We start from the raw sequence: 22,617 nt of genomic DNA on the forward strand, positions 1-22,617 counted from the left end.
GAGGGGGTGGGCCAGGAGTGCTCCACCACGCCGGCCACGAAGGGGAGGGGAGGCCGCGAAGGGGAGGCCGTTGGGAGGAACGGCCACACGCAGGGAGGGGGATCCTGGGGATGGACAGTCCTCGAGGAAGGGGGGCCGGGGCTTCGGCAGGCTCGGATGGGGAGTGCTGCGAGAACCCGAGGGTGGAGGCGGATGGGCGTGTGTGGAGCGCCGAGGGCAGGGATTTAACACTACTGATCGGGATGACCAAAAGACCACGGTGGGGACCCGCACAGACGGGACGGGGCTCTTATAGCAGGACGAAAACTGCCCAGGAGAAAGTGGGACCTACGAGGCCTGAAAAAGGGTGGCGGGGGCGGCCTCGGGCTCGGCAGGAAGGCGCCACCACCGCCCTCTGCCCGTCCCCAGCGTGCCCCGCCCCGTCCGGGGGCCCTAAGGGCAGCGGCCTGGGCCGTGGGGGAGCCGAGCCAGGGCGGTACCATTCGGAACAGAGAGGGGGGCTTGGGGGGGGAAGGGAGGAGCCAGGGGTCAGAACCCTGTTGGGGGCGGGGGGGCCACACCCTGGGAAAAAGGCTTGGGCACATCCAGAATGGACCAATCAGCGAGCAAGGCCAGGGTGGCGTCAAGGGGCAGCTTTGGCCAATGGGAAGGGAGAACACTTCGGAGGTTCGGAGGAAGAAAAGAAAAAAAAAGCTCCGCGAAACAACAATCGAATCCGTTTGGGGGCTTGAAAGGCTGGGAGTGGGCGTCGTTTATAGCACGTTCCAGCGCCTGCCCTCCCCTTTGAAGGATGGGGTCGCTTGCATCACTCCTGGGCTGCGGGGAGCACACGGAGCTGAGGAGGGTCCCGGGAAAGTAGATGAGGATTGGCCATTTACTGGGGGCACTTGATTGGGCGCTTCAATTTGGGGGTGGGTGGGTGGGACAGAGGTGTCAGCTTTGTGCACAGAAGAGTGAGGATAAGGTTATGGTCTCTTAAACGGAGCAACGAGTGGACACAGGTCCCCCATCCCCCCACTGGTTACTTAAGTGTCAACCAGCAAGTAGATGGAGGATGATCTCAAACCAATGGAGAACTTAAAAATACACCCTGGGCTCTAAACACAATCAACACACTCATTTCCCTTTCCAGCCCCGGGCTGGCTCTTGAGAGGATTGCAGTGGTACCATCGGGAGTTTCATAGAAATTTATGGAGTGGCTTTTGGCTTTGGAGTTTAGTCTCGGTTCCTAGTGCCTACTCAGTCATTACTGCATAGCCCTGGATATATCACTAATCTGCATTCTTCCACCTGTAGTTACTAGTAGTTACTAGTTACCTTTGAGGTCCAAACATTGTGGAAGGGAGCTGGGGAGTGATGTGCTTGGAAACCAGGGCCACACCGATTTGGGGAGAGCTGCAAAAGACAACTCTGTGGGGTTGCAGAGCTTTTGGCCCAGGGATTCCAAATGTCTGTGAAGTTCCTCAAACTGTACGTAAAAGTGTCCATGTTTGTGCAGTTTTCTGAGGAGGGTTCATTAACTCCCATCAAATTCTCAGAGGGCTCTGTAGACACACAAAAATGAACCCACATCTTGGACTAAAAGGAGTATAGCACCATAATGGTTATGTCCTTATGGAGTCTTAAGAAGTTTCTCCAATTCCTTGTTAGAAATTTCGGGTGCAGGGGCTCTTTCCATATAGATAGATATTTGCCAACCAAAGACAGGCAGGTTCTTCAGAGCTGAGAAGCCCCGGGGAACTGCCACAGAGCAGTGCTGGTCCTGAGTGAGGAAGGAAAGGGAACAGAGCTTTATTTTTGGAAGCTCATCTACCTCATCTGTAAGATAAAGGTAAAAACTGTCTTCAGAATGAGAAAGGAAGTGCTAACTAGTCTAGATAGCAACTCTGCCGAGAGCTGGGAGGCTCAGGCGCAAGAATGACAGAGTGGCGGGACTAAAGCTAACACCAGCTTTAGCAGCGCCGGAGGACCAGCCCAGGGCGTGATCCAGTTGCATGGTTTGTGCATGCAGTTTTTAGGTTCAGAGGGTAAGAGTATACAGTATTTAGACACTATCCCTGACTCTTTGAGTGTGTTCTAGGTGTTTGTGTCTGATATGTATTTCCGATCACAGGCTCTGGTAGCTTCTCTCTACTTTAAATTAGGACTAACTACATAATCCTTGGTGAGACAGTGAGGTTCCCCTGACAAATGTGACTGGAGAAATGCCATGGGGACCACCCAAAGGTATCCTGTCTGACTTGTGACAACAGAGAATACATTCTAGTTAAATAGATAAAAATGCATTTATTTTTAAAATGCGGCTTAACTACACTTACAGTGTGCTAAGCCAGTCTGGTAATTGATCCTGCAGCTCAGAGTCAAATCAGGCCAATGGAGGAGCAGTCAGGGCTCCTAGTTCTGGGAACCAAGATGTCACTCCTCCAGCAACTCAATCTACTGAGTTTTTCTTCAGCTGTTTTTTGTGACGTAGGGAGAGTTGTTTTGGATTCCTCTGTACAACAGAGAGGTCCGACCTTGAGGAAGACCGATAGCCCACATCCTCTGCTTTTATAGGCTTAATGATGTGACCTGGCTTGGTGACAACCTTCGGCGTAGTCAGCTTTTGGAAGGCCCTCTGTGTGTTCCATGTAGATCCTATAGGGGTCTGGATGGTCCTTTCAAATTGCTGATGGTGTGTGAATGGATATGGAAGCACCCGCACCTGGAAAGGAAGGCAGAATGACTTGTCACGAGCCAGGCCTGGAGTGCAGCTGGTGAACTCTAATGGCAACTGGCCAGGAGTTTAGTGCCCAGGTCACAGTTCTATGTGGCTGTGGTAAGCGAAGCTACTGAGGCGTCAAGGCATCCCCAATACCCCCAGTCTAACCTTAGAAGTTCCAATCTGCTTGAGAACATCTGGTCCGCCCTCCCACCCAGGTTTACCTAACAATCTAGGAATCGAAAACCCACCCTGACACTGCCCCGTAGTGTAGGAACACTACCGCAGCTCCAGGAGGAGCTGGACAACTGCAGCTGTCTCTAAGTGGGTCTTCTTATACCAAACTGTGACTGCAAGACATGTCTGGGCACTTGTGGGTCCCTGTCAATGTTGTGACCCTCCTACCCTCTTCAAGCTCTTTATTCCTTGCTTTTTTCTCCTTGATACACGGGACTGACATTTTAAGGAACCCAGAGGTTGACCATGAATCCTGAACTACACCAGGCATTGATGCTCAGTTAGCTTCATCCTCTTTTGGCATCACAGAATGTCTGAGCTGGAAGGCCCTGCATAATGGCAAAGGTCATCTCCCTTGGCCCCAGAATTTGGCTTAGAGAGGGGAGGTGATTTACCCGAGTAAATTATGAGCAGTAAGGGATAGAGCCCAGGGCTCCTTTCCTTGTTTACTACTCTTTTCCACTCCAAAAATGGTACCTTCAGACATTTATATAATAATCTTTAAAACACTTCCCCTGAAGGCCAAAGAAGAGGAAAGAAAAAAAAAAAAGCAAGCAGAAAAACCAGGAAGTTACAATCAGTAGTCTTTGGAGATAGTCAGTGGAACACTCGAGAAGCTGAGCACTACCAGGCAGTCCTGGTGGTAGTGAAGGAAGCAGTTTTCTTTAGGTTAAGGGATGTCTCATGTCTTAGCGGGGTTGCTACCTAGATCTGTGCATGTCATGTAAAGTAGGGGAAAAAAAAAAAAAAAACACCTGGGAAAAATATTCAGTCTTGGGAGGATTTTCTTTTTTCCTTCAGCTTGAAGCGTACTTTACTGCATGCTGGGACCTGCAGTCTATAGCTTATTAAAAAGATGAGGAAAATCAGGGAGATTCTTGGAAAACTGTCAGTTTATTGTGACTGTAATTTTTTTTTTTCAAAGGCAAGACTCCTGATTTTACTGAGGTCTACGCTGCCCTTCCTGTCCTGGTGAAGCACCCTTTTAACCCTTTTCTCTCTCTCTTTTATCCTAGTGATCATTGCCTATTTTGTGGTTATAGATCTACAACTGGGATTACACTGGTTACAATTCAATTTCCTCAGTGATTGGTTCACAAAGATCGATCAGTAAAGTGTTTACTGGAATGGTCATTTCTTACTTCTTTTTTGTCTAACCTTAAAAGTTCCAATCTGCTTGAGAACATCTGGCCCGCCCTCCCACCCAGGCTTACCTACTAAACAGTTCCTCCCCTTTTTCAGAAGAAAAACTACAACTCATTTCAATTTTATACTGGCTGAGGACAGGTCTCAGGGTCACAGACTTTCAGAACTGAAGGGAACATAAAAGTCATCGAGGCCAGTCTTACTCCGGAGTCTCCTCTACACATGCTCATATCCCCGGGGCAACCCATTCGCCCTGTGGACCAGCGGAAAGTTTTTCTTTTCTTTCTTTTTCTTTTTCTTAAAGTAGGCTCCATGCCCAGTGTGGGGCTTGAACTGGTGACCCTGAGATCAAGAGCTGTATGCTCTACCGACTGAGAACCAGAAAGTTTCTCCTCAAGCTGAACTCCGTTTTTCCCAACTGCTACTTTATGTGACTAAACTCCACATGACAGCCTGCAATATATCTAAAGACCACAATCTTGCTCCAGTTTGCTTCTCGCTTGGGTAAATATCCCTGGCTTGTCATTGGACACAATTTTAATTCCACTTGCTGTCCTGAACGAGTACCGGTTTGTCTTCATTTTTCTTAAGATGCAGCTCAAACCTATGGCCTCTCTACATTATCCTGACTACAAATACAAGCCTGAGGAATGGTAATTCTTAGCTTGGTGAGACCTGTCTGCACTGGAATTGTCTGGGGTGCTAGCTAAAATCTCAAACTTGGGGGCTTCGCCATTGCTGCCAAGATTTTCCTTTAAACCTCAACCTCTTCCCAGTCAGAAATTAAAATGCCAGAATTGATCTGGAGTTATGCATCTCAGAGCCAGTCAGTGGTAAAGAGAACAGCTTTGTTTCTGTGGTCAAGATCACACATCTGTCTTGACCACAGGGCACTAGAATATTCCTCTCAAGCAAGAGAGCTAGGCAGCAAAGGGTTTCTCTCTCCCTCACCTGATGAGCTGCTGCATGGACATTTCGCTTCTCATTGATAATCACATTTGGCAAATTCTTGTCTTTTCTTGGAGGACCCTCAGGGGTTTTAATGAGAAACCTGGAAAGCAGAACGGCAGGATGTCTGACTAAGAACATTAAGGACTCAGTCAAAAGGGCAGGGAGGACGCATGAGGGTAAAGTGGAAGAACCTGGTGCACTTCTGACAGGCTTTCTTCCCTGTTCTTACCGGCGTCTCTTCTTGGCACTGGGCTTTAGGCCCATACCACCCCACTCGCCCCAGCCAGGCAGAGTCAGGTCCACGTCCTTTGGCTTACTCGCCTCCACAGCTTCCCTCTTCTCTTTCAAGAAGTCTCTGATGACATCATCCCCGGCAAAAGCTTCCTTTATCATCTGCTTTTGATCCCTCTCCTCTTCATCTTCCTAGGAAAAAACAAGAATGAGAGCTACAGCTTGCCTTAAGAGCCACGGATGAACAGCGCTGGTTCCTAGGGAGAACACCTGAATTTTGGGTTGTGACATTTTAGCGCCCCCTAGGGGGAAAGCGCTGAACAATGATGGTCTTGCAATATAAATGGATCAGCAGCCAATCATGCTCCAATTTTCTTTCCTCTAGGGTAAATATCCCTAACTCATTATCATATGACACAATTTTAAACTTTCAGTAAGGAAGCTGCAGCATAGAGGAAGGAATGGCCTGTGTTAGGAGGAGGAGCTCCAAGGGGCCTGGCCAGAACGTGGGTGTCCTCCAGCTTATATCCTTGAAAAGACAGGCGCCAGGGCTCTTCAATGGAGCAGTTTCAATTACTGAATCAGACAGTCTCGGACCATTTCAGGTCCCAGTGAATAGAGCACAACCTTGGCAACAGCTCAATGATTCACCTTTTGAATTGTCCTGCCTGGGATCTGGTCAGAGCTCTAAGTGCCTCTCTCTTTCCTCTGATGGCAGTTTTAGAATCGCCCCAGGGAGGGTTTGGTAGCTCAGGATTTAAGATGTGGGAGTCTCAGCGGCACTCACATAGTGGTGTCTACTGAACGGTCACGGGACCAGCCCGGCCGCGTGCTACTCTGGGCCTTTCAACTACTGACACATGCCCCATCATCCCAAAACTTCACTGATTCTCCTCCTCGTGCAAGAAGGACACTTTCTGCACCAGCTCTGATCCCCCACAATGGCCCATGTCCCCCGGCTCTGCTCACCAACTCCTCTACTGTCGTGGGAATGGCCAAAGACTTCACAGAAGGAGATTTTGTGGTCAGGAGGTTCTGTAGATCAATCATTTGCTCCTTCCTTTTCTTTTCCTTGGGAACACCAGGCTGAGTATTTGGGTTCCTCTCCGTCTGCTGCCCTTCCCTGCTAGGCCTGGGGCCCTCCTCATTCTGAAAACATCCTTCTTTGGCCAGCTCTTCTAGCTCCTGCACAGTGTGTGCTCTCTCTGGCCTCTGCAGCAACAGGGGCTCCTCTTCTGCCTTGGGAGGTCCCTCCCTCTGGACCACTGGAACTGTCCTCGTGGAACTCATATTCTGCTTCCCAGACTGATTTTTTTCCTTGTTGAGTTTCTGAGCCAGTGCCCTCAGTTCAGACAGCACCTCCTGACTGCTAGAATCTGGGGGAAGAAAGGAAAGCTGTCAGAAAAGGAGGCTGGAAGTTGCCTTGTCACACAGCATTTACCGAGCACACTCAACAGCGAGCATTTAGGTGCTCCCATTCATGGGGCTCGGCACCACGGGGAAGAGAGGATTCCATTCGCTACATCTCTTGGGAGAATTCACTAATCATTGCCTATCAAGTAGAAGGCAATAGAGTTTAGTAGTTAAAAGCAGCATGTTGGGAAGCAGTGTTTTATCTAAAGGCAGCATTTCATAATCTGCTGTGTCCAAGTCAGGTTGCTTGGCATTTTCCCGTCACCGGCAACATCTGAGCAAATACCACTAGGCTCTGAGAGCCCTGAGGGAAATATGGCAGTGACACACTTCTAAACTCTTCTTTGCTTGACTTGAGTTGCTTCCATTCCCAAGTTCATCCTGCTCCCTAGCTTTGGCTTGAAGCCTCTGAAAAGCAACTTAAACGTGCCCTTTGGACACATGTATGTATATTCCCCAAGGATTAAGGTCCTTGGCTCATTTTATTTGGGGTCCACAACTTCCCAGATTTTAGGACACTATTTGCCTGGACGTTTTGGAATATTCTATTAATTTATCATCCAAGGCAGTCCAAATCCACCTTTCATACCAAAACCAACTGCTCTACACATTCAGCAAGAGAACTAGCTTTTGAGGAAGCCCAGGATGATTTGGCTGGTGTCCCGGGGTCGTATGAAGACTGCTCCCACGATCTCGGCTTACAATGCTGCTTTCCAAAGGCCTTTTGGAAGTGACTGCTTGTAACTATTAATCCCAGAACTCTCCAGCTGAGAACCCTAAGTAAAGGTCCTATAATACATTCTAAATGACAGTTCTTTCAAAATAGTTTTCATGGAAAAACAGAATCTTGCCATCATCTGAATCCATTATTTTTATAGGGAATAAAATGAGACCCAAAAATCTGCCCAGACAACCAAGCGATTTCTGAATGTAGTTTCCTAAGCAGACTTTCTCTCCAGAATGGGAACTTTCTGACCTGTCTCAAGGGTGCTAAGGTTGTTAATATAAAATCTCTTGAAGATAACAGAAAATATAATACACAAATTGAGTCTGAGCACGGGGTGACAATTCTCATTTGTCATATAGCCTGTGGAGTCCTTCATTCTTGTCAAGGAAAGTCTCACCCCACACTGGCACCTATCAACCGACATCACTAAGTGCTAAAAATGCCACCCCTACTTTACAAACAAAACCGAAAACTGCAGCAGTATTTCGAAGAAATTTCATAATGCCTCAAAATCGGCCTCTGTCTGTGGGTGCGAACGGCCTTCCAGACTCACTGTTCCCACATGCAGCTGGGTCCGGTTTGTGGGCACCGGTCATGTTAGCTCCTTCCCTTATTTCAAGGATGGAGTGTTCTCTGATGACCACAGGCCCTCAAGAGCAAAAACATGTCCAGATACACCTTGTACAGCCATGAAGATGCCTGTGTATTAAATGCCTTTGAAGAAAACCGGTTACTATTAATCTGTCTTCTTTTCAGGGGCTCCCAGTATTCTCTGTAAAGTCCCTAAAGCCTGATGACTCTGCTGCACGTGTGCATGGACAGTTTTCCTCTCTTGGTCCGTCCAAAACACTAGCACTGAGCAGTTCTCCATTCCAGTCCACCACAACTTACCTTTGGGCTCTTGTCTGCTCACTGGCTCGGCGTCCTGGTTGAGCCCAGACTTCCTCCGCAGTGACCGCCTTTCCTCAAATTCATTCAACAAAGTTTCTTCTTCCGCCCCTGGTCTGTCTTCTTCTTCCTCACTTTCAGAAGCCTCATGGGCTCCAGGTTCTGGAAGTTGCTCAGGATCCTGGCCTTTGGCCTCTTTCGTGCCTCTGGAGTGATTCCTGAGCATCCAGGGGTTCGGTCCGTCGGCGTCCATCTGGATCTCATTCACTGCATCAGGGACAAGGTCACCCTCTTCCTCCACACCCTCCTCCTCTTCCTCACTGTTGGAGGCCACCTGGAGCTTCTGCGTCAGTTCTTTGTTCCTGGCCAATTGTTCCTGCATAGCCTGGCGAGCCTGGAGGAAGAAGTCACAGCACGAGCGCCTTGTCATTAGTGACTGCAATGACACCTTTCCTGGTTCATTTCATAAAGCTGCCTCCTCTCAATTTGACTTAAGTATTTCTTACCGGTGCCTACTGTTTAAACTGTACATATACCACTGTGTTAACAGCTATGGAATAAAATGGGAGACAAATTCTTTGTCCTCAAGAAAATCAACACGTGAAACAAGGTTAAAAAAAAAAAGCTCCTCTCCCCTTTAACTGGACTTGCCTTCAATGCTGTTTCCCTTTCATCTCTCCTTTTCCACCTTGTTCCTGGTTCTTTTCCTCTCTGCCTTAGAGATTTTTTTGATGCCTTTTTAGAATCCTGGTTTTCCATTCTTCCTCAGGGCTCTTCCCCAACTCTGCTTCTGCTAGCATCCTTATGGACTGATTTTCCTTTCTGTCCTCCAATTCCATCTCTTCTCTCACCCCGAGGATCTCTTACCTCCAGGTCATATTTGGCCATAATTGCCTTTGACTTGGCCCATTTCCCACTGTTCTGGTGCTTAAGGCTCATTCGCTCCTGGAAAGAAAGGGCAGAGTGAGATCCTTACCACTTTTGGGGGGAAAGCCGATTCAAGGGGTGGGGGCGAAAGGCAGCCTCACCATCATTCTGGCCTTTTCGATTTTTTCCAGTTCTTCCAATGCTGCAGTAGGATTGACCTTCCGCAGCTTCTCAAAGTCCTTGAGGGCTTTCCTGGCCTTTCCTTTCTTCAGGACCTTGCGATACCTACAGAGTGAGAGGGCAGATTTAGCTGCAACACTGATGCCACACACAAAAGTGTCCCCGCTCCCCAAGGGGTTTCCCTATGCAGGGGCTAGAATGGACATCACAGAGCTGGCTGACTATAGGGAACCAGTTTGGGACCTGAGAGGACTGGCAAGCCTCTCCGTCCCTGCAGCCCCCAGGGGCACACCTCTGCAGAGCAAAGAGTCCCCTCTGCTTCTAGAGCGCAAGGCAAGAGTAGAAGAAGTTCCAAAGAGGCCAAAAGGCAGGAAGGAAGCCCTACTGGCCTCAACAGCTGTAGAATTCAGAGCTCATTCTGCAGAACCACTCCATGATGTCCTGGAAGGGAGAGAAAGTAATTGAACAGTCCTCTTTTTAGCAAAACCGAGATTGAAAGCCAAAGCCAGAGGAGAGGGCACTACCGAAGCAGGCAAAACTATGAGGTTGGACTGAGAAAAAAAAAATGCTAGTCACTCCTATTTGGGACCTCTTCCACATGACCCCAGTTGCTACGTCCAAGGTTCTTTCCTATGAACTCATGATTAGCCACATCACTTTCTTCCAGGGCGCACGCACGGCCACGTCAATAGGGGCCTCCTTACTTTTTGCTCTTGATTTTCTTTTCTCTTCGAGCCCTGGCCTCATAGTAGGACTGCAGGGCCCGGGCCCTCTGAAGCTCTGCTCGGCGCATCTTAGCCTACAATGAATGACATTCACAGTGACTCCTGGGCTTGAGTGCAAATGACGGGAGGAATAGAGCACATCTAGATGCATCAAAGGGCCTGTTACACTTACCTCTTCCAGGCTCATGGCTTTGAGAGAGGCCTTTTCCACGGGAGTCAGTAAAGGGTCTGTCACCGGCTGCTTGTTCTTATGGAGGAGATTAAAAACTTCCTGCTCCAGGGGAGTTCTTGCCTTAAGGAGGTAACAGAACATTCCAAGTCTTAAGCCATGCTCCTAGCCTCCCTGTTTACAATCCTATCACCATCTATTTTATACTATAATGGGAATCACAAACTGGCAAGGATTGGCTGTTACAGCAAGAGAATGGGTTCCAGTCTCGCTGTTCAGCGGTGTAGATAAAACCTCACTTTTCTTCTGATTTAAGACAACTTCGGCAAGGGTATTCTAAAACTACTCTCTATCATCAAGGGGAGCACTCTGTTCAGATTATCAAAATATGTAAAACAGAATACTATTCTCTTAAATATCAAAGCAGGATGCCCTTAAGGTAAATGCTGTCAGGACGGAGGAACAACAGTACCATACTGTCAGTTTTGATAGTGACAAAACAAAATGGTCCCCATATTACGTATATTTGAAGTATGTATGTGCATTACTGTAGAGTCAGGAATTTTAAGACCCGGGGGGGGGTGCCTGGGTGGCCCAGTTGGTTAAGCGTCTGCCTTCATCTCAGGCTATGATCTCAGGGTCCTGGGATGGGGTCCAGCATCAGGCTCTGAGCTTAGCGGGGAGTCTGCTTCTTCCTCTTCCCTCCCCCTGCTCATGCTCACTCTCGCTCTCTCTATCCAATAAATAAATAAATAAAATCATTTTAAAAAAAGGAATTTAAGACTCTTATAAGCTTCCTTTAAAGAATACCTCTAGAAAAAAGGGAGAGGTTAGGTCTTAGCTTCCTGACAGTTCAAATTTAACTCTCGTCATTTTCTAATTTTGGTTCTAATCCCTTAGTTTCCAGTTAACTTTGCATGCTAGGTAGTCTCTCTCTATATATGAAATGAATGGACTGAACCAGTTACTTCACACGTCAACAAAAGATACTGTTTACTGCTTGACTGACACTGTGAACATGGTTAAAATAATCAGGTTGATCATGCCATGGTCCACTTTGGCAAGGCACAAAGATACCCCTAGGCAACAGAGCCAGTTTCAAACCTCACAAATGTATTCTACGTGGTTTTCTTCAACAGCCATATCCATCATGGTGGGTATTAAATTTACAAATATCTGGACAAATGCATAAACACAGATCACCACATGCTACACGGTGTTATTGATTTAACCATAAACCTATTCTGCTGAATGGTAAAGGTGCACGTTCTTCCATTTTTCGTATTTGCAGTAGTGATCAATCACAGGCTACAAAATGATTTATATTACAATGTTGTAATCTCCCTCCAATTCAATTTACAAACATTTATTGATTGCAGCTACATTCCAGGCACTTGTGCAGGGTGCTAGGAATACACAATTGGTTAAGATTGTTCCTGTCCTCATAGAGCTTGTAGCCTTTCAGAGGGAAGACACACGTACCACTGGAAACATAACAGGCCACATGTGAGTCCATAGGAGCAATCACAAAGTAAGTGAACAATAATTTTTTTTATTAGTTTAAAAAATTCTTTGACAGAGAGAGAGATCACAAGGAGGCAGAGGCAGGCAGAGAAAGTGGGGGGAAGCAGGCTCCCTGCTGAGCAGAAAGCCCAATGCAGGGAAGGCAGAGGCTTAACTCACTAAGCCACACAGGTGGCCCCGTGAACAGTAATTTTAATTAGGAGGTGGGTTAGGCTTGGGGAAGGACTTTTTGATTTAGGTTTGGAGGCATTAAGTACCATTCTGTAAGGGTGGTGGGGGGCAAATGGAGGGGAGTGTAAATAAAACAGACATACAGAGACATGGAGCGGAAAATGTTTTGTCCAGTGTAGTTAAAAAACTAGGCGCTTCTGTTTCATTCTCTAAGTAGGGAACCTTTTGAAGGATTTTAAACAGCAGAGTGACAATCAGTTTTGTGTTTTGGAAAGAAAAAAATCGTGGTGATCATGTAAGGATTTATATGTAAAGGCCAAATGACAGGTGAAAATGAGAAGAGGAACCAGGCATCTGAGAGCTATTACAGAGAAAATGTACAGGCATAGCCCACGATGTGGGCTGGGGAGGGGTGGCAGTTAAGGGGGAAAAGGGGAAGGTGAAGGACGGGTAGAAAGAGGAAGAATCAGTTGGCTGAGGTTTCCAACTTAAGGGGCTGGGACAGTGAGTTATGCTGTTGACTCAAATACAGAACGAAGGAAAATGCCAAGCTTACTTTGTTGTGTGTGAAGTTTAAGGTTCATATAGGAGACCCAGACGAGGCCTACTGGTCGTATGGAATATGGGACTGGAGCTCAGAAGAAGGCATCTAGACTGACGTGTAGTATATACAGGTGACAGCCAAAAGCCATGGAATTTACAGAGCAATAATAAAAGGAACTAAGGAAAAGTCTGATAGATAAGGGAAAAAACAAAACAAAACAAAACCAGACCAGGTCATCACAGACGCTAAGGGAGGAGAGGTTGTTTTGTTTTGTTTTGTTTTAAACCAATGTGATGTGTCAATAGTGTCCGACAGGCTGAAGCCTCAGAGGGCTTGGGATTTGGCATTTCAGAGGCCTCTCACTAATGCCTGCTGCGACAAGATTCAGTTAGGGAAAGAAGGTAAGAGTACAGAGGCAGCAGTGGAGACCAGCTCTTCCCAAAGCATGTTCTTCATCAGAGAACTAGATGTACTTTATTTTTTTTTTTAAGGTTTAAAGTTAAATTTATTTGATTTTTATTTGTACACTCTGGGTTAGAGTAAGTCAAAGAGATTTCTTTAGTGTCTTCTCATAGCCTTTAAAATGCTAGTGTATATGATGAACTGCCAATTTCCAGCAGGGGCATGCAATGTTTTCTAGCAACGGAACCCTGCCTTTTGGGGGGGGCATATTGAGAGACCAGTGTTTTTGAGAACACTTTGGGTAATGCCAGTGTAGGGGCTGCTAGGGGCTGGGAAGTTACCTTACATCGTTTTCTAGTACTTTGCAGTTTACAAATGCTTTCTCATGCATTATCCCATTTAAATATTCTTGGAGGGAAATGGAATTTTAGGAAGCTGGGCCAAAACTATACTGTAGACTTTTTGGATTCTTAATCTCCAGAGTCCTTAGTACTTTGTATTCTAAGTTATAAGAAGATAACTCAGTTGCTAACCAGAAAGCACTCTCCAACCTAACCATTTCCTTACTGCTCTGCGCCATACTGGCCTAATTGCTCAAAAATGAATCTTAGAGGGCACCTGGGTGGCTCAGTTGGTTAAGCGTCTGCCTCTGGCTCAGGTCATGATCCCATAGTCCTAGGATCGAGTCCTGCATTGGGCTCCCTGCTCAGTGGGGGGGTCTCCTTCTCCCTTTGCCCCCCCCTCTGCTCATGATCCCACCCCCCTCGCAAAAATAAATGGAATCTTTAAAAAAATGAATCTTAGAATAAATGGTACAGTAGTTTTATGTATAGCATCTTGGGGGGGCGCTCCACTCTGTCTTGCACAGGGATTTCCTGGAGAGCAGAGGTTTTACCATTCTTAATGCAACCTACTCCTCCACCATCTCATGTTTAATAACCAATTAGGCATTTTCCACCTATCTCCAAGATGACACTGTCATTTGGAAAAAGGTACAGAAGAATGTGCAGTAGCGCACTACTACTCTTTTGATTAAAAAAAAAAGAGAATAGCAATGAAACTTTTAGGTTAACAACAACAAAAAACTTACAAAAGTGGTTATTTCTGAGTGAGTATGGGGGTAAAAATGAGCAGATGGGGGACAGGGGTGGGGAAAGACTTTTCACAATATATCTTCTGTACTTTTTATTTCTGAATCCTACAAATTGTATTACCTCTTAATTTTTTTCCTAAAGTCTCCCTTCCATCCTGCAGCCACTTTAAACCTGATCTCTTTTTCATGTGGAAAAGGAAGCATCCTAGAAAGAGAATGATAGCGACTTCAACAACAATATCTGAAACAGAGCTTAGCCCTGTAATAAGTGACAACTTGCTCAATGTCTAGCTATGGCAGCAAAGCCACATTTACTTTGATTAGCGCTAATTAGCTCAACTTCCTGACACATAGAACATTATTATCTCTGGATTCTTAGAAAGCACAGAAGATTCAAAGAAGAAGCATGAAGACGGCATCTATCCATAGTTTGGCCATTGCTTTTTTTAAAAAAAAGATTTTATTTACTTATTTATTTATTTGACAGAGAGAAGTCACAAGTAGGCAGAGAGACAGGCAGAGAAAAAGGGGGAAGCAGGCTCCCCGCTGCGCAGAGAGCCCGATGCAGGGCTGGATCCCAGGACCCTGAGATCGTGACCTGAGCCGAAGGCAGAGGCTTAACCCACTGAGCCACCCAGGCACCCCAAGGCATTGCTGTTCTTGATTATTCCTACTTAAGAGAGAATATCCCGTTATAGACTCCATAAGCAATAGCATATTGGAAAAGGAAATCTAATTGAAGTTGTTCACAGACTAAAAACTGAGACTTTGGTGACCAACACAGGATTACCAACAAAGGCATAACTACCATTCCACCCCCAGTGCCATCATTTACTACCACCATCATCTCATAAAAGCTATTTTGATGCTATTAAAATGGAAAGCTTAACCTCACAGTAAAGAAGAGCTGGTAACCTTAAATCTCCCATACTCACAATTATCCTTTTTAGTTCAGACAAGTAAAAAATTTGCCAGGGATTAGTGTTTGAACAACCCAGCTCTGAGATAACGTTTTTTATTTTCTGTAGCTCAGAGTCATGAGTTACTTGCTAAACTGCTAGTCATGACCCACGATACATTATATGTTCATGTGGCAGTCCTTTATAAGCAAACTTTGGTTCCTCTGCTCATATGTAGTCCTAAGGCTCAGTAACGCTGCTGAGTTCCTGATTTTCCCCAGACCAGAATGTGGCTGTAAAAGATTTTTGAAAACTGGGGTGTGAAAAAGAAAACATGACCCTGTTCCCTCTCTACTGGCAATCAGATGCTTTCACACAAAAACATGGAAATAACCATGCGCTGTGTGCTACAACTGGATGAAGGGCGACTATAGGGTAATTCTGCATATTTCAGGACTGACCATGAGTCTTTCTACCCCCTCTCTCCCTTCCTTGACTGCTAAACTAAAGACTGCAGCTGGGGTTTTGATTTACCGGGTCCGGTCACATCAATCTCACCTGCCAAGGTGCAGTTTCCTGGCGTGGCACTCACCTTCCAGCCACTGAGCACATGTTCGATGGGAGCAAAGGCTGACTGCTCCTTCTTCAGAGGAAAAACCAGCTGCTCTGCTTGCCGGTTCTTCAGGACGATGGGATCCCATTTGGAGAGGGCTTGTGAGGTTTTATTGAATGCCACTTCCCTGTGGATCTGAAGCAGGCAAAGTACACGAAAGGAAAGAGCCACAAAATTAAGCACTGAACGCTGAGGCCCAGCAGGGAATCAGGAGCCAACGGTTCTTAGCCCAAGAGTCAGCACATTAGAGAGTAGCTCTTGCTTACGTCTAAGGACACATTCCCTCGGAGGTGCATTTTAATCTTTTCCATGGCAATTACAGCCCCCCGCCACCCCCAACCATGTTCCAGGCTTCCCCCCACCTTCCCTTCTTACCCTATTTTTCCTTGTCAGTCCGATTTCTTCCCCTTAATAGGCCACTTTCTCTAGAACTCACCCTCTCAACCTCTTCTTTGTTAAGGGGTAACTCCACAGTCTTCTTTGATTTGACTCTATTCAGTTGCTTTTTCACAACAGCCAATGAGGATGAAGTTTTAACAGGCCCAAGTAGATCTGAAAGGACTAGCTTTTCTCCCGATCCTGCAGAAAAGGCCAAACTTTCTGGTCAGACTGAGAAGAGAGGCAAAAATCTCCACATAACATAGGGAGACACCTCAGTAGAAAATATTGGTAGACAGGCCAATGTGTAGGGAAGCAGGAATAATTCTCTTACTTTAACCACCAGCCATAGTGACACCATCGCTTTCCTACATTCCCAAATGTGTTGACGGGTGCAAGAGAGGAGAAAATTATTTATCTTAAATATTTTGAAACTGTAAATCACAGGCTGAAAATCTTCTAATGGCTCCCCTTTAGACTTAGAATCACATCATTCTAAAGGTCACAGCCCAGTCAAACTAAAGCAGCCACTTAGTCACTTTACTTCATCACAATGTTTTATATCTTCCCCTTGATCTTCCCTTAGAATGTTAGACTCCATGAAGCTGTTTCTCTCATCTTATTCTTCACTGTAGCCCCAGTATCTAAACTATCCTGAAATTGATACATAGTATAAATATGTTAAGTATTTGTTGAATGAACAAGTTTGAAGAATACATTGTTATTTGTTCTGAGGGGTTACATTAGTGGTTACTAGAAACCTAGAACTCACTGGAGCTGCCTAAATTGTGAATATGGTGAAAAATATATGGCATCTAGACTTCATATCCAGGTTAAAAATCCCAACTCTGCAATTTACTAGACTGTGTATTCACATTAGGGGTGAAATCTCTCACCCACGGAAGGGATATATTCCCAGCTTCTGTGTTCCTCCAAAGCTCAACCCTATCCAACAAAACTTATTCCTTGTTATCTGATTTCCTGGCTGTGGGGGGTGGGAGTGGGGTGAGGGAGAGGCAATGAATAAAAAGTCTAAAAAGGCTTCTCAGGGAACAATAAAGAAAAAAGAGGTTGAGAAACATTGTACTAGGTGAAGGTCCTTGAGTAAGTAACTTGACTTCTCTGAGCTCCAGCAGATTATCTGCCTGTCCAAAATCAAAGCACTGTAAGAACTGAAAATAAAATCATGAATGTGATTAAGCTAGTGAGAAGCAGCTGCCTTCAGTCATGTCGCTGTACCACAGAAGTAGCTCCTCAGTGGGAGACCTTGACTGTAGTCTTCACATCTTTCTTCTAGAAATGGAAGAAACGCAAGCCCATCTTTCTTCACCCTCTCAGTTAAGTATTTATGGTATGATCCATTAACCATAACAAAAACAGTTCCAGGGGGTGGGGGTGAAATGACCATTATGCTTTTAACTTCACAAGCTCCATGAATAAATTGCTTCCTTTGTTAACTTACCTTCAGAAGTGACACTGAACTCTGACACCTTCAGACTAGCTTCAGATCTCTCAGCCAATTTCCACCTGAAATTAGGCAAAACAGAATATAGTACATTTCCCCACGTTTTGCTGGGGAAAGCACTTCTCTTTTCAAACAAGGGTTTGGTTTCATGTATTTCTCCTCTAGAATCAGGTTTTGTCACAAAGAAACCAGGAAATCTGTTCCTAGTCTAGACTTGGTTGTTTAACCATCTCTTAATGTAGACTCAGCCACTCAAAAACACAAGGCAGTATGAAGTAGGCACTGTGGAAAAGGTATTGGATGTGGTTTCAAACATACCTGGATCTGAATCCTGGATCTACCACTTAGGAGCAGAATGATTTTAGAACAAGTCAATTAGCTTTTCTAATGGGGAGGAGTAGTTCCTAGGCAATACTTCAAAAGACTCTAAGTATGGATTAAGAATTCAAATGCACAAAGGCCTAACACAATAATTGCTAACAATTATACAATGCTTATTATATGCTGGGCATTGGTTTAAGGTCTTTACACTTACTCATTTAAATGTCAAGACCCTCTGAGGTAGGTAGTTTTTAATCTTATTTTCTAGTTGAAGAAATTTAGGTGCAGAGGGGATAAAAATTTGGTTACACAATCTGTTTCTAAAGTACATGCTCTTAATAATATGCTGACACTTTTGTCTTCATTGTCTTAGGCACTCAATAAATGTTTGTTAAGACTTTATTTATTTAAAAATTTTTATTTGAGAGAGAGAGAGAGAGAGAGAGAGAGAGGATGCGGCAGGAGCACAGCAAGTAGGGGAGGAGCAGAGGGGAGGGAGAGGGACAAGCAGATTCTATGCTGAGGGCAGAGCCCAACTCGGGCTTGATCCCAGGATCCTGGGATCATGAACTGAGCTGAAACCAAGAGTCAGACACTCAAATGACTGAGCCAGCCAGGAGCCCCAGCAGTCAATGTTAGTTGCAGATCTGTCTCATGGAATCAGCTAGTTATAACCTGTCCAAATGGATGAGAATGTTACCTATTCTTTCCATCAAGGGAACTGATTGCTTCCAGAAGCTTTTGATGATTTCTCTCTCCATCAATGTCCACCTAGACACAGAAAAGGAAAAACCACCAGAACAATAAGGGAAAGGAAAAGACAGCATGGAAATCTCTTGTTCTTTTGAGGAGGATTGGGGAATCAGATGAGGTCTAGTGTACAGGCATTCAAGCTCAAACAAAGAACTGCTCTAAAAGCCAAACTCCTTCATTATAAGGACCATAGTGCCTAGTGATCTGTAACTAATGTCATGCCTCTGTCTTAATCAGTCTTGAGAAGAAAAGTGCTATGAGGATGCTTCTGTATAGAATATATAGCATGGTCTGACACAGAAACATTTTTAAAAAACACACTTTAAGTAGTTTTGTCAAGAGAAAAGAGAGTTGGAATTCCTAGAGCATCTGCTAGAGAGCCAGCTTAATCACATACATGTATATTCCAGTCAGACACAGACAGTCCATTACATACGAAGGTTTGACTTACAATTTTTTGACTTTGTGATGGTGAGAAAGTGACACACGTTTGGTAGAAACCTTATTTTATTTACTTTTAATTTTTTTAAATTTATTTGATAGACAGAGATCACAAGTAGGCAGAGAGAAAGGGGAAAGCAGGCTCCCTGCTGAGCAGGGAGCCCAATGTGGGGCTTGATCCCAGGACCCTGAGATCATGACCTGAGCCAAAAGCAGAGGCTTTAACCCACCGAGCCACTCAGGCGCCCCTAGAAACCGTATTTTAAATGTGAATTTTGATCTTTTCCCAGGTTAGCAACGAGGGATATGATTCTTGTGATGCTAGCCAGTGGCAATGAGCTACAGCTCCTGGTCAACCACACGATCATAAAGGTAAATAACTGATATACTTAGAACCTTTCTACGCCCAAACAACCACTGTTTTTTATTTTCAGTACAGTATCCAAAACATTGCATGAGATATTCACCACTTTATTATCAAATAGACATTGTGTTACATGATTCTGCCCAACTGTAGGCTAATGTAAGTGTTCAGAGCAAGTTTAAGGTGGGCTAGGCTAAGCTATGATGTTCAGTAGTTAAATGCATTAAATGCATTTTCAACTTACAATATTTTCAATTTATGATGCATTTGTTAGGACGTAATGCTATCTTAAATTGAGGAAGATCCATAATTAAATACCTCTACAAAAATCTAAGCTTGGGTAATAGCGAAATCATAAAATGAAGGCCATGTATTTTGGTCCTATATACTCAACTATACTTAGGCATCTTGGAAACAGTGTATGTTATGTGGTCTTCAAGTTTCCACAGCACTTAATACAATATCTTATACGTGAAACACTAAATAACCATTTGTAATTTATTTGCAAGACCTGAAAAATATAAACAATGTTGCCACCATTTTTTGTTGAGGAATGTGCTGTCTACCCTGTGAGGCAGAAGGGGAACCAGAGAAGGCAGTTTAGCAGCTGTCACCCACCTCATCTTCACTGGGGCTCAAGGCGTAGTCTTTGGGCAAATCCTCTACTTCTTCCTGTTGGCTTAAAGCCAGAAGGCTGTTAAAGGAGAAAAAAGAGAAATATTATCAATTGAAATAACTTCTATTACAACAATCTCTAAAACATAACTTCAGTATTTAAGCACAGAATGGGCCCATCCCCTGGAAGAGGTACAAACCAAGCAGTATGGAAATTCCAGAAATTTGCCAAAACATTAAATTTAGAATGAAGTCAGGCCTCATCCCCATGGGGTGAGCAGTGGGTGGTGCCGCCCCTACAGAACTGCATGGAATGAAAGAGAGCTAACTCTCTTCAGTGATTGGTACTGCATTTTCCACTGACTTCTGGGAGGCTGTAAAAATCTCAGACTCTAGGTAAGGTGATAGAAGGCACTGTTGCTGGCCCTTGAGACCATGCAGTTTTACCATTCATATTTCTAGATAATTTTTTAAAGGTTTTATTTATTTGACAGAGACAGAGAGTACAAGTAGGCAGAGCAGCTGGCAAAGGGGGAGGGAGACGCAGGCTCTCTGCTGAGCAGGGGGTTCAATGTGGGGCTCCATGCTAAGACCCTGGGATCATGACCTGGGCCGAAGGCAGCCGCTTAACCAACTGAGCCACCCAGGCGCTTCTCCATTAAGATTTCTAAGCATTCTCCAAACGGAAGACACCTTCATAGGTGCAGCTTACTCCAAAGTGACATGTTGATCACTTGTTCCCAGGAATGGGGAAAGGAAGAATTGGACGAAAGCAGCTGAGTTAACAGTGTTTCCTGGGGCTTCCTCGGCAAAGTAGGTACTTAACTAAGGAGACTGGTCCCCTGAACCAAATTACAGACTATTACCTAACAGTATGTACCAATCTTTGCAAGGCAACCCTTACTAAACGGATTATATTTAGTTCCCCTATCAGGGGGAGGGGATAAAACACCAGAGGAGAAAATGTCACGAATGACTCCAGTTAGCAAAGGTTTCCAAGATAAGGGGAATTTATAATGTAGGCACTCCCAGCGCAGAGAGTTAAATGCGCCTGGGCGGCAGCAGCAGCAAACGGAGTCACGTGATGAGGAAAGTGCAACAAATTAGCTGGAGAGGGAGTCCGCATCAGGACCAACAGGGATGAGGCTAAAAAGCTGGGAAGAGGCGGGAGTGAATTAAATTAGATCAGAAGGACTTTTCAAGGATGTTACCGCGGAAACTGTAATGAATGGTGAGGTCTTGGAAGAGGAAAAACTGTCGTCTGTTAAAAGGCGGCTTCCAGTTTTCAAAAGTCGGGGGACCCAGCCCCAACGACACCCAGACCCCCCCACTCCGATCTTTATTCCTCACCTTTCCGCAGCCCCGACCTCGCTCATCTCAGCAGCCTGTCTCTCACATGGGCCAGGAGCGGAAGCCGAAAGGAAAGCAATTTCCGTGCCGGCCGCAAAGCAATTTCTGCTTCCGCCAATCACGCGCTGCGTGTAGCGTCACTTCCGCCCCGCCCCAAGGCACACAAGAAGCTGGGGACGCTTCGGGAGGGGCCTGCTGGAGACGGGGACACTGGAGTTTAAAGCCTGGCAGCGGGCGGAGCTTTGCTCCCCCCCACCCCCGCCTACTACTCCCCGTCATCTCTGGGGAGCGCCGATGTCCGCGCTCGCAGCTTGTGGTTTCCTCGTGGCCCAAGGTGGGTGAGCTTAGGGCGAGGGCGCTGCGCTGTCGGGGACCGGCCGAGCCTTGGTTGTCGCTGCCTGATCCGAAAGGAAAGGCTCCCACGCCCGTCCGTGTTCCATAGCGTCCTGCGAGTCCGGCACCGGCCAGCTCGAGGCTTTCTAGAACGGCAGGGAAATGGCCAGCATTGTGTTAGGCCCCCGAGAATCGGCGGTGGTGAACGAAGCAAGTTTCCTCCCCTCCTAAGGAAAAAATCCTCTTTCGCCTTGTGACCCCCGGTCATTGCAGCTCCAGTTCCACCTACCCTAGGTAACAGAGCTTCTTCCAAGAACGGGCTGTGTTGGTGGCTGCAACTTCCTCACTTCACATCCACTGTCAAGACTTTTTTTTTTTACTAAAAAGCGGAAAAGTAACATACGAAAACACACTCGTCCTTTATTTTAACCCGCTTCCATTTTGCTTTTGCCCCAGTATTCCGCTGAAACTGCTCTGAACAAGATCCTCAGTGACATACTAGGTTGCTAAATAAAACGGACGCTTCTCACTCAGTCTTTGCCTTCCCAGAACTTTGTGTGGTATTTGATACTGTTGGTTGGTTTTCGTTATTCATACTCAGGAAATGTTTTTGACATTTACTGTGTGCCAGGCCTCTAGGCACAGGGGATACACTGGTGCACAAAACAGACATGTTCCATGGCTTCATAGGACTGACTTTCTCGTGGGATTATAGATAATTTGTCGGTATTGAAACTCCATCCTGGGCTTGCATGACAACACTCTCTCCTGGCATCTTAGATTCATGGCCATCTTCCTCAGTCTTCACTGCTGGTTACTTTTTCTTTACTTACTCCCTAAATGATGATGTTCCCCAGGCTCTGTTCTCAGCCTATTTGTCTATTCCACATGCTCTTATTTAAAAAAAAAAAAAAGTTATTTATTTATTTGTTTGTTTGTTTCCATAATCTCTACATGCAGTGTGGGGCTTGAACTCATCACTCCGAGATTAAGAGTCACATGCTCCACTGACGGAACCAGCCAGGTGACCCTCCACATGATCTTCTTAAGCTTTTAACACTTGCATGAGAATTCCAAAAGCTGTATGTCTAGCCCAGATCTTTTTCTTGAGTTCCA

The 22,617-nt window shown here is 45.5% G+C and overlaps 1 protein-coding gene across 2 annotated transcripts; it reads right to left on the reverse strand.

Annotated features, from left to right (window-relative positions):
* Positions 1-2,266: 2,266 nt before the first annotated feature.
* Positions 2,267-21,282, reverse strand: UTP14A (UTP14A small subunit processome component). 2 transcript variants are annotated; one of them, XR_014307223.1, is made up of 15 exons: positions 21,169-21,282; positions 19,822-19,897; positions 18,346-18,416; positions 17,322-17,386; positions 15,918-16,060; positions 15,461-15,616; positions 10,239-10,358; positions 10,046-10,140; positions 9,323-9,446; positions 9,162-9,239; positions 8,298-8,688; positions 6,236-6,642; positions 5,357-5,458; positions 5,036-5,135; positions 2,267-2,704 (listed from the first exon to the last, which is right to left on the reverse strand). XR_014307223.1 is itself a non-coding variant. In XM_082717749.1 (15 exons), the coding sequence occupies exons 1-15, from the start codon at positions 21,192-21,194 to the stop codon at positions 2,432-2,434; spliced, it is 2,319 nt and encodes a 772-aa protein (XP_082573875.1). In that variant the 5' UTR covers positions 21,195-21,282; the 3' UTR covers positions 2,267-2,431. The 2 variants fall into 2 exon arrangements, 1 of the variants encoding a protein (XP_082573875.1); XM_082717749.1 differs by having other exon boundaries at positions 5,265-5,458.
* Between the last annotated feature and the right edge of the window lie 1,335 nt (positions 21,283-22,617).

Source organism: Mustela nivalis (genome assembly GCF_964662115.1).
Source record: "Mustela nivalis genome assembly, chromosome: X".
Lineage (NCBI taxonomy): Eukaryota > Metazoa > Chordata > Mammalia > Carnivora > Mustelidae > Mustela > Mustela nivalis.